This window comes from Lupinus angustifolius, chromosome LG08, assembly GCF_001865875.1.
Source record: "Lupinus angustifolius cultivar Tanjil chromosome LG08, LupAngTanjil_v1.0, whole genome shotgun sequence".
Classification (NCBI taxonomy): Eukaryota; Viridiplantae; Streptophyta; class Magnoliopsida; order Fabales; family Fabaceae; genus Lupinus; species Lupinus angustifolius.
The window spans coordinates 15,352,063-15,369,243 of record NC_032016.1 but is presented as its reverse complement, the minus strand read 5'-3'; the positions used below and the strand labels follow the sequence as shown (position 1 = coordinate 15,369,243).

At 33.8% G+C, this 17,181-nt stretch overlaps 3 protein-coding genes and 1 long non-coding RNA gene across 4 annotated transcripts; 1 reads left to right on the top strand and 3 right to left on the bottom strand.

Annotated features, from left to right (window-relative positions):
* LOC109353929 lies at positions 4,724–5,515 on the bottom strand. The gene has a single exon (XM_019596286.1). The coding sequence runs from the start codon at positions 5,513–5,515 to the stop codon at positions 4,724–4,726; it is 792 nt and encodes a 263-aa protein (XP_019451831.1).
* On the top strand, positions 10,154–12,036 carry LOC109353513. The gene has a single exon (XM_019595822.1). The coding sequence runs from the start codon at positions 10,454–10,456 to the stop codon at positions 11,885–11,887; it is 1,434 nt and encodes a 477-aa protein (XP_019451367.1). The 5' UTR covers positions 10,154–10,453; the 3' UTR covers positions 11,888–12,036.
* LOC109353514 (zinc finger A20 and AN1 domain-containing stress-associated protein 5-like) lies at positions 12,107–12,703 on the bottom strand. The gene has a single exon (XM_019595824.1). It carries the CDS (start codon positions 12,635–12,637, stop codon positions 12,188–12,190), a length of 450 nt encoding a protein of 149 aa, XP_019451369.1. The 5' UTR covers positions 12,638–12,703; the 3' UTR covers positions 12,107–12,187.
* On the bottom strand, positions 14,868–17,045 carry LOC109354113. Its single transcript, XR_002108501.1, has 3 exons — positions 16,964–17,045; positions 16,711–16,854; positions 14,868–15,528 (listed from the first exon to the last, which is right to left on the bottom strand). It is a non-coding gene; the product is annotated as an uncharacterized LOC109354113 (long non-coding RNA).

Here is a 17,181-nt window from a genome sequence, read left to right as displayed (position 1 = left end):
GGGATTGTTTGATTAGATCTGCTCAATATTTTTGCTTTTTTGGTAGACTTTTTATTTTATTCTCATACTGAAGGTAATCATGTCCGAGCTAGAAGCATCTATAAGTATGCGTGATTAACTTTTCTAACATATATTTTTTTCATCTACAGACTTAACCCGAAACCTTGTTTATCATTAATTAATATATGATCAAAATGTACGTAGTTAGGTACTTTACTAATAAGTCGGTAGAGAATCTAATATCTTCCGCGATTTTACAAATGGAGTGCTGGTTCATTGCACATGTACAAAAAGACAAATTAAATCCATCTTCTTTTTCTTCTTACTAATTGATTAACATAATCTAGGATTATAAAGCATGATAATGTTAATTACTCATTCCATGTGAGTAAGACTCTTATCCATTACTAGAGAGGCCAATTATATTTTGTAGAGTATTTTTAAGGTCAAAATTATAACTTCAATATAAATTAAAGGTCATAAATATTATTATCTTTTGTTTTTAGTGCATTTTCTCATAATTATTATCTAGTAATGTAGAGGAGCCTAACACATTCCATGCATGACATGTGTCACAATCAAAGTCAATGGATGCAGGCCAATAGGGAGGTTTATATTTTCTATAATTCTATTAAAGATATTCATTACTATGGGATTTAACAAAGTTCATTTTCTTGTCCTTTCACTACATTTCCCTGTGTTTAGACCTATACTTACGCTCCCTCCAAAAACCCTCCAATTCATGAGAAATGTATGTTACTATGTTGCCTCTGACTTTTAGATATCAACTACACATTAATAATTTTAATCTTATATCATGATCTCTGCGTCTATAGAAAATTTAATCTTCGATTACTACTAGATGTGTGGAACATGAGATAACAAAGCACATGACTATTACTTCTAGAAAAATAATAATTCCTCATACCCACAAAATAGGTTATTTTAAACTAATCTTTAATAAATAAAATATAATTTTAACATATATGTTAATTTATTGTTGGTAAGTAAAAACATTTAGTAGGAATATATTACTCGCATTCGACTAATATGAAAGCTCATTTATTTGTTTCAACCATGTGCAACTCTATATCCCATGAGCAAATCAGTGAGTGAATGAAGATAATAATAGAACTAGCGTTATGTCCTTCTTGGACCACAGAAGAAAAAAAAGCATTTACCAAATTAAAACAAAGAGGTGTTAGAGTTAGAAACCAAGTTACTTTGGTTTCTCTTCTCTGCACTACTTGTAGAGCACGACCAAATGAGAAGAAGAAAAGAAAGAGTTTGTGTGAGAAGAAAACGTGTTGAGAGATTGAGAGAAAGAAGGAAGAAGAGGAAAGAAATCAAGATGAAAATCCTTTTTTTATTCAATGTATTGATTCCAACCTTGACCATTCTATTTATAGAAATTCATAACTACTTTGTTGTTATGATTTCTATTTATAGTAATGTGCCAAAACTAACTCAACTAATTTCTACACTAAGCTATGAATTACAATGCAATTATTACAAAATCAACACTCCCCCTTAATTCATGCTTTCTATACTAACAACACCCAATTGTGTTCTCTGCCTCTCAAAGTATTTACTCTTTAAAGGTTTAGTTAGCACATTTACCAATTGTTCTTTGTATTTGCAGAATTCCAACTTCAAATTGTTCTTCTCAACTTGATCTCTTAGAAAATGAAATTTGGTCTCTATGTGCTTGCTTCTACCATGAGCCACTGGATTCTTTGCTAGGTTTATTACTGATTTGTTATCAACAAACAGCCACATAGGTTCATCATCCTTCTGCATTCCTAATTCAGTGAGTAGTGCCTTCAACCACACAGCTTGTTGACCACCAAAACAAGCTGCAATATTCTCTGCTTCACATGAAGAAAGGGCCACTACTTTCTGCTTCTTTGAACACCAACTTATTGGTGCTTCACCAAGCTTGAATAGGTAGCCACTTGTGCTTTTCCTGTCATCCTTATCACCACACCAATCAACATCAGTGTATCCATGAATGATACTCCTTCCACTGCTTTGTTTTGTGTCTCTTGATGCAGGAAACAAGACGCCAAAGTTCATACTCCCTTTAAGATACCTTAATATCCTCTTCACTGCCACTAGATGAGTATGTCTTGGATTTTCCATGTACCTGCTTACTAGTCTCCCTGCATAGGCAAGATCAGGTCTTGTATTGCAAACATATCGAAGAGATCCTATCATTTGCCTGAAAAGAGTCGAGTCTACTGCCTTATCTTCTGAGTTCTCAATGCTGGAGTTGCATAGTGTGTTACCAGTTTCAATTGGAGTTGAAACTGAGTTGCATCCTAGCATATTGAATCTTCCAAGTATATCAGAGATATACTTCTTTTTGGTGCATTAAGATACCAACATCTGTTCTGAGAAATTCAATCCCAAGAAAGTATGAAAGGCTTCCCAAATCAGTCATCTCAAACTCATGTTTCAGCTTTTCTTTGAACCATTCAATTTCTTCAATATTGTTTCCTGTTATTACCAAGTCATCCACATATAGGCATGTAACAATAGAGGCTTCTGTAGTGACCTCTTTTGTGTAAATGTCATGCTCATTGATGCATCTCTGGAATCCTAGCTTCAACAAGAACCCATCTATCCTTTTGTTCCAAGCCCTGGGTGCTTGTTTCAATCCTTACAAAGCCTTGTGCAATCTATAGACTTTGTGTTCTTGATCTGGAATTACAAAACCAGGGGGTTGTACCACATAGACTTCCTTGTCTAATAGACCATTTAGGAAGGAAAATTTCATATCCATTTGACAAATGTGCCACCTTCTTGAGCTTGCTATTGCTATAACAAGTCTTATGGTTTCTAACCTGGCCATTGGTGCAAAGACTTCCTCAAAATCCAAGCCTTGCTTCTGTAGGAACCCTTTAGCAACAAGTCTAGCCTTATGCTTAGAAACTGATCCATCAGGCTTCAACTTTACTTTGTAAACCCATTTGACTATGATAGTTTTCTTGTTTTCTGGAAAATTTGTTAGTTCCCATGTAGCATTCTTTTCTATAGAGTTAATCTTTTTCTTCATTGCTTCTATCCAACACTTCTCTTTCATTGCTTGATCAAAAGACACAGGCTCCATTTCAGTTAATAGAGCCATGTGCACAAAATCTCATTCTTGAGTGATTGCAGAATCATCAAGAATTTCATAGTCTCTGAACCTTGATGGCAAGTGTCTTGATCTTTGTGGTCTTTCATTCGAAACAACTTGATCCTCATTACTTGTCTGAGTTTCCTCTTCTGTTTGTGTGTTGTCAATCATCATTCTGATTGATCCGTTAGGAGTTTCAGTTGTTTCATTTCAGTTCCATGCTTCACCTTCAATGAACTTCAAGTCTCTGCTATATGAGATTGTGTTGGTGTTAGGATTGTATACCTTGTAGGTACCTGTTGAATGGTAGCCTAAAAAGATCAACTTCTCTCTTTTGTCATCAAGCTTCTTTCTACTTTTTTCTGGTATATGGTATGTGTTTGAAGCAAATAGACCCAAATACTTTGAGATGTTTCACATTTGGCTTGTTTCCAGTCCAAGCTTCTTCTGGAGTCTTGTTTACCAACCTCTTAGTAGGACATCTATTTAGTAGATAGGTTGTTGTTGCTATTGCTTCTGCCCAAAACTTCTTTGGAAGTTCCTTGGTTCTTAGCATGCTTCTTGACATGTTCAACATGGTTCTATTCACCTTCTCTGCTGCTCCATTGTGTTGAGGAGTATATGGTGCAGTTATCTCATGAGTTATGCCTTCTATTTCACAGAAATTTTTGAACTCATGAGAAACAGACTCACCTCCACCATCACTTCTGACCAACTTCAGGTTCTTTCCACTTTGTTTTTCTGCTACTGCTTTGAAACTTCTGAATTTGTCAAACACATCCGATTTCTTCTCTATTGCATAAGTCCATAATTTTCTTGTGAAATCATCTTTGAAGGTCACAAAATACTTGTTTCCTCCAAGAGAATTTTCTTCTAATGGACCACACACATCGGTGTATACAACTTCAAGTGGTTGAGTGGTCTTGGTTGGAATTTGTGAGCATAATGTAATCCTTGTTTGCTTGCTTGCAAGACAATCATCACACACATCATTTGCAGCTTTGAGAGTAGGTAATCCATGCACAATTTCATCCTGACTTAAGTGCTCAAGACTCTTGAAGTTGAGATGCCCAAATCTCTGATGCCAAATCCATTTCTCATATGCTATAGATTCTAAACATTTCTAATTTCCAAGCTGAATGCCAATCTTGAAGGTCCTATTTTGTGCTAGAGGGGCCTTCAAGACTAACACTCCCTTCTTGTTAAACACTTTGAGCATCTTCTCTTCCAATCTCATTTTGTACCCTTTCTCAAGCAATTGTCCAAGACTTAGAAGATTGCTCTTCATTCTTGGCACATATAAAATACTTGAGATGTATGAGGTTGAGTCATCCTTCTTCTTGATCATCACTCTACCAATTCCTTCTGCTTTGATTATACTATCATCAACAAACTTTATTCTAGTTACCACTGACTTGTCTAATGTCACAAACCAATCTTTGTTCCATGTCATGTGGTTAGAGCAGCCTGAATCAAGATACCAACTACTTGAACTCTGATTTGTCATCATTAGTAGAGCATCATCAGATTTATTAGCTTCTTGAGAAGAATCAATACTCCTAGCCATCAACAATACCTCATCTTCTGATTCCTCATCTTTTGTCAGTCTTGCTTCTTCTTTTTTGGTTTGAATGACCCTTCTCTCTTTGCATTCTGAAGCAAAATGCCCCCAATTTCTACAATTGAAGCATTGAATTTTGCTCTTGTCTTTCTTGTTTTCCCTTTCTTGGTTTTGCTGACTTCACAACTATTACTCTGATTGTTAGAGTTGGTTCTCTGTTGTGAATTCAGTCCAAGCTTAGAATTATCAGTTTCAATTCTCCTACCACCTTGCCACTTTGCTTTGTCTCTTCTGAATCTATCATTCTGTCTAGGACCACCCTTCTTCTTGAACTGTGCACTCAAATCATGATCTGATTGTCTATAAATTTGCCTCTCCATGAATCTTTGCTCATGCACCTCCAAGGATCCTTGCAATTCATCAATTGTGAGATTGTCAAGATCCTTTGCTTCCTCTATTGCTGCCACCACATGATCAAACTTTGGATGAAGAGTTCTGAGAATCTTCTCCACTACATGTTGTTCCATTAGTGTCTCTCCACACCCCTTCATTTGATTGACCAGTCCCCTTAACCTGTTGAGATACTCAGCTATGGACTCTTTCTCATCCATTTGCATCAACTCATACTGCCTTTTGAGTGTCAGCAATCTCACATTCTTAATCTTCTTTCCACCAGAGTAATTCTTCTCCAATATCTCCCATGCTTCCTTTGAACAAGATGCTGCAGAAATCTTTTCAAAATTGGCCCTATCCACACACTGGTGGATAAAGAAGATTGCTTTGCAATCTCTCTTGCTTGCTTCCCTATACTCCACTGAATTTTTGTCTGCCATTGGCATTCCAGCTTTCACCACGTCAAGACACTCTTGAAACCCAAAATGGCCTTCATTTGAATGCTCCAATGTTCATAGTTCTTCCCATCAAGGATTGGAAGATTCATTGCAAATCCATTCGAAGTTGCCATACTTCTACACCTCTGATTTCCCTTCTGTTTTGCAGCCTTGGTTTTCAATCTGTGAGCTTCACTTCTTGAAGCTTCTTGTATCCAATCTTGGCACTACCACAGATCCCCGACCCTATAACTCTTGATACCACTATTGGAGTTAGAAACCAAGTTACTTTGGTTTCTCTTCTCTGCACTACTTGCAGAGCACGATCAAATGAGAAGAAGAAAAGAAAGAGTTTGTGTGAGAAGAAAACGTGTTGAGAGATTGAGAAAAAGAAGGAAGAAGAGGAAAGAAATCAAGATGAAAATCCTTTTTTTATTCAATGTATTGATTCCAACCTTGATCATTCTATTTATAGAAATTCATAACTACTTTGCTGTTATGATTTCTATTTATAGTAATGTGCCAAAACTAACTCAACCAATTTCTACACTAAACTATGAATTACAATGCAATTATTACAAAATCAACAAGAGGGAGGGAGTGCATGACCTTGCTTTATGTAAATCCAGCAATATTTATATATTGTTATTGTATAATTTATAATTTATTTTTAATAACATTGACTCTAAAAAATGTAATAAAAATAAATAATAGATGATATATTAATTGTCTATAAATATCTTCACACTAAAAATACATAGATATTACACTCCAATATTAATGTGGCATGGGCTAATGTATGCATATTCATTTTCTAACAACTCAACTTTGAAATGCTTCACTATCCCTTCCATTGGTTGGCTAAAGGCATGGCAAAGGTTAAAAAGAACCAAACCTTTTAGACAACATTTGATTTGAGAATTGAGAATAACCTCATTTCTTCATCCCCTTCAATGCCTTCACTCTAATTTAATCTTAATTTACATGTATTGTCCACTTGTGCAAATTGAATTTCTCTCCCAACTTATTTACCTAGATCTCCAATATCGAGTTAAAATAATGTATTCTAGATAGGAAAAACACTAGAGCATTTGGTGACCCCCAATTTCTATCAACCCAGCGAAGACCTTCCCACTAACCATGTGATGTGAATGAGTGACTTAGTGGAGTAGGGGTCTTCTTTATATTTCCACCACACAAAAATTGCACTATCTCTAAGCTATTGTGAATGTATCATTAAATCTTTTAAGCATATGCCACTATCTAAATGTTTTTATTGCTTCCTACATCCCATAATTATTTAGAGAGAAAAATATATGGATCAAGAGTTTGATACATTATTAATATTTAATATATTATCTATTATTTATATTTGGTAATCATTGACTTTTTTAAAAAATACAAATGAATAATATATTGACCGTGTATAAATGTTTATACTAATATTGTATAGATAATATACACAACTATTGTTGAAACTACCTAATGTCATAGCAGAAATTGCAGACTCAACTCATCACAGTCAAGAGGGAAACAATCAAGAAGAAATGACACTAATTGCAAATAAAGACATACATAGTCCTTTTAATTCCAGAAGAAAGAAAGAAAGAATTAATCCAAATTACAATAGAAATGTTACTTTATAAGTGTGCCCCTTGTGTTGTAGTTTTTCTGTTTTTGGTTGTTAAGTTTCCTTTATTAGAAAGTTAGTTTATAACTGATTAGAGTTAGTTAGCTTTTTAGGTCTTTTCTGTTTTTCATCTTCTTCTATTTAAAGGGGCACCTTTCTTCACTGTAGAATTAATTCATTCGAAATTCACAGTGGCATTCTTCAAGAATCTTTTTCTTGCCTTGTTTAGTTTCATTTTTCTTCTTCATTCTGCATTTTATTTTTCTCTGCTCCAATGGCAATTACTGTTTTGACAACTATTTCGAGTCAAATTTGATCAATATCCACTCAACTATTTAGAGTCAAAAGCACACTATGTACAGCTTGCTGATAATTGAAATTACGCATCCCTCACATAATTATTTGATCCATACAAATAGTGTTTCAAACACAACACATTCTAACTTCAACTTTAGTAGCTAGTTATAAAGATGTAGCATGTTATACTTTCCACACCAAATTAAATATATTGTATATGAAAAGTGATGGTTGTATTGCATACGAATTTTTGAAAAAATCACAGTGGCATGTTCTTTATTTTACATGTGAAGAGAAAAATATATTAAGCAAGGGGTTAACCCAATATAAACCAAGAAATAGTTAACATCACTCTTTAATACATGACTACAAATCCATATACCAATTTGCAAAGACAGAAGGATTAATTTCCATAGGCAAGGAGAATCAAGACCAAGACCTAATTTTGATCAAATCCATAGCATAGACATAACTACACTCCTTCCAATTGAAGACCATATATATCATTTCTCATCAACCAACTAGAGGGAACAATTGAGAACCAAAGCTTACACTATAGTTGAATCCCTTTCTTATTCCTACATAAACTAAGGTGCAAAAATAACTTTAAAATGTTAGCATATATATGATATGTATTATTAAACATATATGTAGTGTTTTGTTTTCAATGATGATACAACAATCCTTGAATGATGGAATTTGCTATAATTGAGTGGACCTTAGACCTGTAAGTATAAAGATACTAGAAATGGCAATTCAAAGTAATTGATGAAGGATCTTTGGACCAATGATGACTAAATTGTTTTTTAGCCACAAATACCTGATACTTTGGCATGGTGTAGCTAATTATCACTAATAATAATGTACTTGTGACCTCCAAGGAAAACTGTCAATTTTTTAGTTTTATTTCCCTTTCTTTTAGTTAGATACGTCTGGTCCATGTGAGAGGGAGAGACGAAATTCTTAATTGAGAAAGTTAACCACAAAATCGAAATTCTTAATTGAGAAAGTTAACCACAAAATCGAAATTCTTAATTGAGAAAGGTAATCAAAGAAACGAAACAAACTGATCAATGAGGACAAACTTATAAATTTTAAAAAGAAAGAGCCAATAATAACATGGCCCTTTATCCTTGTTGTGAAGTACAATAGCATGTAAGAAAAAGTGTTTCAATTGATCCAAACTCAATAAAAACAAAGAAGTGTCGTTTACTAACTAAGATATCAATAATACAAAAAATAATAATTATAAACTCAACAAGTTGAATAAACATATCAACTGTATCGAGTGCATAAAACTTCAATTGCCCACACCTTACAGAATATTTAGATTGACAAAGAATTAGACACCTTAATTAAGTTTATCTATAATTTACTTTTATTTACTAATTATTATTTGAATTTATCATTTATAACGACTTCTGTTTATATAATAAATTGTTTGAGACTAACTTAAATTGAATTTAATCAATCTTTATCATCCTTAATTTTCTTACATCGTATCAGATCGGTTTCATTCTTCGTGGCCTATTTGATCACCATTCTGCTACCAAGATGCCAAAAATAATTGGAACTCCAATTAGTCATATCCCTTTAATTTGTTGTATCACCTTATGTTAATTTTCATTCATTTTTTCTTTCAACCTAATATTTCCAAATTGCATACAAAACTCATCCAAATAAACAAATATCAACATTCTCCAATGAAAAAATACATTTCCTTCATTTTATATATTGAGTTCTCCTCCTATTGATGATCATTTCAATAATATTTATCTTCAAGTGATGAATTATATGAGCACTAACTTCTATTCTCATTGACGGTCATTTCGATGGTGATTATACTACCGAGTTCTCTTCCCACCAATGATCATTCCAGTGATATTTTTTCTTTCCACTGACGAATTATGTTAGTGGTGATTTCTTTTCGCATCGACTGGTATTCCGATGATGATTATACCACTGAATTTTCTTCACATCCATGATCATTCGAGTGATGCCTTTTTTCTTTCTCTCATTGAAGAATTATGTTAGTGGTAATTTCTTTTCTCATTGATGATTATTCTGATGGTGATTATGTTATTGATTTTCTTCCTATTAACAATCATTTCAGGAATGTCTCTTTTGTCTCAGTGATGAATTATATCAACAATAATTTCTTTTCACAATAATGGTCATTCTTATATTGATCATATCTGAAGATTTTGTCGTTCACAACATTGTTCAACAATTTTTGTGTGAACCCATATATTTATTTTGTAATTTTTGAGGAATTATTTTGTTTATCTCTTACTAAGTTTTAGCTTGATAAAGGTGTTAGAGGATATTTAGTTCATTCATGTTAGAGATGTTTTAAGAAGTCATTTGATTTCTCAAGTTAATGAGAAAGCTCCATTTATTTAAAAATAAAAATTATAAAAATAAAAATTAATATTTTAATATTATTTCGTGAAATTTGATTGATTCGAATATGAAAATAGAAAAATTATGGGATAAGTAATCCTTTTCCTAAACCTCATTTTCAAGAATGGGATCACCTGTCCAAAAATCAGTGTGTCCCCATGTCCCAAGCCAATAGGAGTTTTCCAAGTAATGCACATATGTTATTTTAAGTTTTTTAATTTTTTTTTTTTAATGAAGTGTCAATTTTTTATTAGACCGAGAGAGGAAAATGGGACAAGAATGGGGACATGTCCCATTTTCAAACTTTAAATACTTTATCCAACCAAACCCCTCATGCATCTCCCTTTCCAATTGCTTCTTTAGGCATATTCTCATCACAACATCCTCTCTTATCCCTCTCCGTCTGAACCACTGGAATCAGTATTAACTATTAAGCCACCAACTCTTCAACCGTTTCTCTCTATTCACACATGCATTTCTACAAACACTCGGTGCTCACTACTTAGCTCTACCTCAAAGCCATCGAAACCCACATACCCAAACGAAAACAACAACCCATTTTACCAACGTCGATCTTCTCCCCATCTCCGAAAGAAAAATCAAACTTTTCCATGGCCCTCGAAACTCTACTCATCAAGGTGAAAACTGCGTTCTCTCATAGCTTCAACCCTGTTCTACCTTCGAACCCAAAGAAGCTTTTTCTGAAAACGAAACCCAAAAACGTCGGCGTTTTGGCCTTCGAGATTGCCGGTGTGGTCTCAAAGCTCCTCCACCTATGGCGATATCTCTCTGATGCTAACATCATTCGTCTCCGAAACGACGCCGTTTCACTTGAAGGCGTTTTGAAGCTTATCTCAAACGATGAACCGTTCCTTTTAAGCCTCGCACGTGCTGAGTTCATTGATTCAATACGACTCATCGCTGACTCGGTCTCTCGACTCAGCCACAAGTGCTACGACCCCAACCTACGTTCCTTCCACCGAGTCTTTACCGAGTTTGCTAACTCGGGCTTCGACCCGTTCATGTGGACATTTGCGTGCCCCAAAGAAATCGAAGACAAACGAAAAATATTGGAACTTTACGTGTCACTCACGCAAACTCTTCGTAAAGAAATGGAAGAGCTTTCTATTTTGGAAAACGGGTTGAAAAAAACATTACTTTCTCATAACAATAGCAATGAAAAAATTGAAGCTTTTTCTTCTTCAACTGGGAAGGATCACCATAAAATCTGTGGCCTTCAGAATAAGATTTTGTGTCAGAAACAAGAAGTTAAGGAGTTAAAGGAAAAATCATTGTGGAACAAAGGTTATGATGGTGTTGTTTTGTTGCTAGTGAGGTTTTGTTTCACAGTATTAGCAAGGGTTAAGGTTGTCTTTTTTGGAATTGGACCTTGTTTGTCTAGAAGTTTATCAGCTTCAGCTACTGTTTATCCTTCAGCCACTACATTTGTTTCTGGGTCATTGAAAAGTTCAAAACTTGAATTAGAGAAAAGAGAAGATTTTGGAATTGAGTTTTTTGAGTCTAATTGTAAGCTTTTGAAGCCAGAGCAAAACACTTTAGGTGATTCTGCTTTGGCTTTGCATTATGCTAATTTGGTTATAGTTACAGAGAAGATGATAAAGTCACCCCATTTGGTTGGTATTGAAGCAAGGAATGATTTGTATGATATGTTGCCAAGTAGCATAAGATCATCATTGAGGTCAAGGTTGAAAGGATCAATTGGGTTTTGTGCTAGCGATCCTGTGCTTTCTTGTGAATGGAAAGAAGCATTGGTGAGGATACTTAGGTGGCTATCACCTTTGGCACATAACATGATCAAGTGGCATAATGAAAGGAGCTTTGAGCATCAGAATTTGGTCCCCAAAAGCAATGTGCTGCTTTTGCAGACTTTGTTCTTTGCTAATAAGGATAAGACAGAAGCTGCTATAACTGAATTGCTTGTGGGATTGAACTATATTTGGAGGTTTGAGAAAGAAATGACAGCTAAGGCTTTGTTTCAATGTGTCAATTTCAATGGGTTGTTGAACTTTCAGAAATCTAGCTAAGGGGATGGGTTTCCTTTTTTTATGTTCCACTTTCTTCTGCCTTAATGGGGGTTCTAATTTTGTCCCTGTGGTGGTTGATTTTAGAGAAAAAGATAGGTAAGTTCATATGATTGAAGGTTTGTTTAAGTTCATATGTTTAAAATCTGGAATGATATTGAAGATAGTAGCTTTTTATTCAGGATCAAAAAAATACTAACAAAATATAGTCTCTACATTCATACATGAAGGGGTGATTCTTTCATTAATAGAAAAACAAGAAAACATAAAAAAGAACAATCTCGTAGTAATATGGTAGATATACTAAACTCTACTTCCTAACTTGTCATTGATGCACATAGGGTTTTGTTTAGCCAAAGCTTGACGACCAATCTCTTTGAAATTCACATTGCAAGAATGCAGTTCTGGGTATCTATGCCTTCCACAAAACACATCACCACAACAACACTCAAATCCTGTTATTCCAACCTTCTTGTTGCAGCTCTTGCACCTATTCTTCTTCTTCACGCTCTTACAGACATCAACAACATCATTAGCAGTGACATTCTCATAAAAATCGAGTGGTTTTTGAGAGGTAGATGATGACCCATGATGAACAGAGACATTAACCTTCAAGTTCTTGGTTTCAGATTCATCATCATATGATTTAGTTATGTTTTCTTTGAGAAACTCTTTGTAACACTTTGAACAAAGGTTCTTGTTTGCAGCACAACCGTAGAAGCCACAATTTTTAGCACAAAGTTGTTGATCCATGTTTTTTTGACTTAATTTGGTATGAAAAACTAGAAAATATTTGATATGAAAAGAAGAAGGTTTATGAATAAGAGAGACTCACAAGGTTAGAAGTGTTAGATCTTTGAATGAGATGAGTTAATTTATAAGTAACAAAAACTCAAATACTTATCTCGCAAGAAATAGTATATTGTGATAAGAAGCAAATATTGCTTTCTAAAAAAAAGATATTGAAATTACCTTTCATTACAATATTCTTGACAATGATATTATCTTTTTCATGCTCTTCTAAATTAATAATTTGATACGAAATGATAGCTTCCTATTTATTATAACATTCAAATTTTGAATTGTAATCTATCCATGTCAATATCAATGGAAACTCAATATTGTAAAAAGATCGTAATATTAAATATCAATCATCTTATATATTCCCTTGAAAATCATCTTATCTTTAAATTTGTTTTTTTGTTCATAACTATTTTTTTTAAATATGAATAAATTAAATTAAATTTTCAAAATCTATTCAAGATTTCTTATAATCCATGAGATATCTAGAAGTTATTGTAGAAAATATGTATTTATATTTTAGTGAGTCTTATTCATATATTTTATCTTAATCTATGTCTAATTTGAACTGAAATTATTTTAGAGTTAGATGAACTCTATCAAGTATCAACAATAATTAATATGTTTTCATGTTAGTTGGGCCTCTTGACCAAGTTTTTTTTAATAATGTCTGCAAATAGCCCATTTTATTTGTTAGAAAAGCCCACAAGCATTATTAAATAAACTTGCCAATAAGTTCAATCAACATGGAGGCATATTAATTATGGTTCATGTACGGTAGAATGTGCAAAAATTGTGAGGTACAAGCATGAATGACTATTGCACTCTATTTTTAGTTGTGGACTACTTTGAGCATGTATATTTGGCAATCAGGAATCAACTATATATGCTACTTGAATAATCTGCACTGCTTATGTTTGCTTCATGGCCTTGATTTTCAGTGGTTTGTGTATTTGAGGTGACTTCATGTTGTAAAAGATTTATTTTTCCTTCTTCAACTTATAATATTTAACAAATGATAAATTAACAACATAGTTGACCGTTAATGATACTTATATTTTAGAAGTTTTGGCATGAGGTATCATTTCTACCTGCTCCGCTAGGATTATTTCTGTTACTATCTTTATAAAAATAAGGGTATGCTGCATCATTTATGTTACTTTGTTTATAAAAATACTAGTAGAGGGTATACATTTTTAATTTTTTTAATTTTATAATAGGTGGCAGCAAGCTTACCCTATCCAAATTTAGAACAAGCAGAACATGAAATTTAGCTGGACATTATATGTATAGGGTGGACAGAGATATATTTGCATAAAATAATATATTTGCATTATTTGGAGAAATCTCATTGGCTAAGAACATGAGGACATACTCATTTTGGGACAGGTGATCCACATTCATGGGTTACCCAAATTACTAATGTTAATGGCAAGCTATGAATAAGTATGCAAGAAGTGTTGAAGAACTATTGGTGCAAATGTTATTGTTTCTTATAGTAAAAGAAAATGATAAATCTGCAAAGTAATGCTGTAGAGGGGTCATTGACACTCTAAACGATCAAAAGTAGCATAGATCAACAATCACATATTTCTAGGGAAACAACTCTAAAAAATATAAGATCCCATTAAAATATAGAAATATGAGAGAAAGATAAAGGATGTCGTTCATGATATATTGTTTATGCAATTGCTTCAATAATCATCAATAATAATGAGCATGAAGCTTGAAATGTAAAAAAAATGTTGAAGTCAAATTAGTTGGCCAAAATAGAAAGAAATTATAAAACTTGAGTTAGATTTATTGGTCAAACATATAGTATTTGGACTAGTAGCTCATGCATCTGAATTTGTCAACCCCAGTTGAGAATGCAAGTGTAGCCTTTAACAATTTTGGAAAGACTTGTTCAGTTTTGCTCCAACCATGAACCCTTGTAGCAGCTGCCCTTATTATGCAATTAAGATGGCATTGGAATTTCCCTTAGGACAATGGATATATAATATAGTTAAATAAGAAAATGAGTTCAAAGGATAGTTCCCTAATTTTTCTTTCAGACCTCCCTTTGATATAGGAAACTTAAAAATCCAACTTTATTCAAGTTGAAGATCCATATCTGAATTGATTATTACTTTTGAAAAAACGGGTAACTTGGTCTATGGACATGCTCTTGCTTGTATAGTAGTGCATTTCAAACCAGCTTTTACTCTATTTTCCTCATAGAATTGTGCATACAAAATCACTAGAAAAGAAACCTCTTGGATGCTCACCTTTACAGCATGCCGCAATAAGATTGAAGGACTGCTACCTGCTCAAAAAAAGTAAAGAAATGAAATTTCCCAATACTCTAAACTAGCCTACGCATGTTGGAAAATCCGAAGGGATTTTAAATCAACCTCTTTTAGTTTTACTCAGTTGCCTCTGTTGCAAACTATGGGTTGAGAGTTGACTGTTGAGATTGTGCATTGTTAAGAAAATATCTTCTGCAATGTCATAATTCCCTGATTCATGAGATGGCTGATCTTGCAAACTTCTTGCTTCCATATGTGGAGCCAGCAAATACTTCATCAATAATGATATGGATGTTTTTATCTTCAGGAAAGTCTAGAAGGCTGTAAAGCATTTCTCATGTCATCATATTGCCAACAGGATTTGAAGGGTTGGAAATTAGAATTCCGCAAACTTTGACTCCTCTTTTTAAATTAGGATTTGAAGGGCAATCCGCTGCACGAAGCTCTCACCAGAGCAAACATGCTTGTAGCTCAACTAGCAGCACCTGTCTTTAAGACTGGGTGTGATTATAACATGTTAGACGTCCAATCCTCCACTATGCCACTTCAAGCCTACTGTAATATAATGACAAGAAAATAGTATTGAACAAAGTTTTAAATTGCCGCTACATTGTTTCAAATTTGGTGGTCCCCACAACCATATTGTGGCTACAATTGCGGCCACATCAATAATTTTTTTCCACAATTGCTCAAATGTAACATACAAAATCACTAGAAAAGAAACCTCTTTTAGTTTTACTCCAATTTAAAGCCATGTCAATGAATGTATATCCCTCATCATTCAAACAATATAAAGTCATCAAGTATGATTACCCTAAAGCCAAAATAACAATACAAAAGACACAAATTTTACTAGGAAGACACTTATCCTTTAAAATTATTGGGTTCAAACAATAGTTACTAGAACCGCTGCACACGTACATGGAACGACACAAATTTGGTATCCCATACGCAAAGTTAAGGAGTGAACCTAGTAACCTCAATTCAGACACTCCAGACCTTAGTTCTATCTCCTTTTGTTGCTCAATGGTAAATATTAGGGGTGTTCGCGGTCTATTTGGATCGGTTTTTAAGCAAAAAATCATCCGATCCAAACGTGTAATTAGTATGCGGTCCGGTCTGGTCCGGTCCATTTATATTAAGATGTCCGATCCAATCCGGTCCAAATATTATATGCGGTTTCGGTCCGGTTTGGATCGGTCTATTTTTTAGATATAAACATATAAATTCCTTCAATTTTAGCCTACAACGCCAACAAGGTAGTAACCAGAACAATGAAGAAAAATTTGATTCTTTTAATAGCAAGATTAGAAACATCAATATTCATATTGTTACGACAGTTTATATGCGTTTTTGCTGTGTTTAGCTTACTGCTTAATGTTTATGTGATATATTTTAGTTAACTTAATAATATCGGTCCGGTCTGGATCGGTCTGGATCCCAGACGTGAAACCGAAGACCGGACCGGACCGATCGGTCCTTAAAAAATAAATCCAATACGATCCAAATACATTCGGTTTTTGCGGTTTCGGTCTACTTTGGATCGGTTTGCGGTTTTTGTTTTGGACCGGTCTGGATTTGAACACCCCTAGTAAATATTTACATTTTTATCTTAAAAAGTACAATTCAGACACTCCATTCCATCATTTCCCGGGATAAAATTAGGATGAAGTAAACTACCATTAAATAATTTGATCACAAGAATTACATTCTATCACATAATAATAACATGTTTACCATTTTCAATTCCTCCAATCCATCAAATGGTTGATATGTCACAATCCCATGAAAACTCAAACCAACATCATGACCATCACCACTTCCCATAATAGATTATGCGCAGTTCCTCATCATCCAATCCCCAATCACATCCAACTACATCTACAATAAAAACCAACATTAGACAAATATATACGTACATACATACATACCCGAAAAAGAAAAAGGACAAAACACATGATAAAACGTGAAAAAGAAGAAAACAATCAACCTTGTTGTTGTTGGGATTCAAAACAATGGTACAGAAGAAGAATGTGCAGAGAATGAGTGAAAGGTATATGGAGAGAATTTTGTATTCTTATTATCCATTCAATAAAGATACAATGTATTCCTTTTATAGTAAGTCATTTCAACTACTAACTAATTCCCAACCAACTAACTTCTACAAATAATAATTCCTATCTGCTTTTTCCTACTTACAATCTATAC

Excerpts from the sequence above, each read along its gene's own strand:
- LOC109353929 (XM_019596286.1), bottom strand. The coding sequence starts at position 5,515 with ATGGCAGACAAAAATTCAGTGGAGTATAGGGAAGCAAGCAAGAGAGAT.
- LOC109353513 (XM_019595822.1), top strand. The coding sequence starts at position 10,454 with ATGGCCCTCGAAACTCTACTCATCAAGGTGAAAACTGCGTTCTCTCAT.
- LOC109353514 (XM_019595824.1), bottom strand. The coding sequence starts at position 12,637 with ATGGATCAACAACTTTGTGCTAAAAATTGTGGCTTCTACGGTTGTGCT.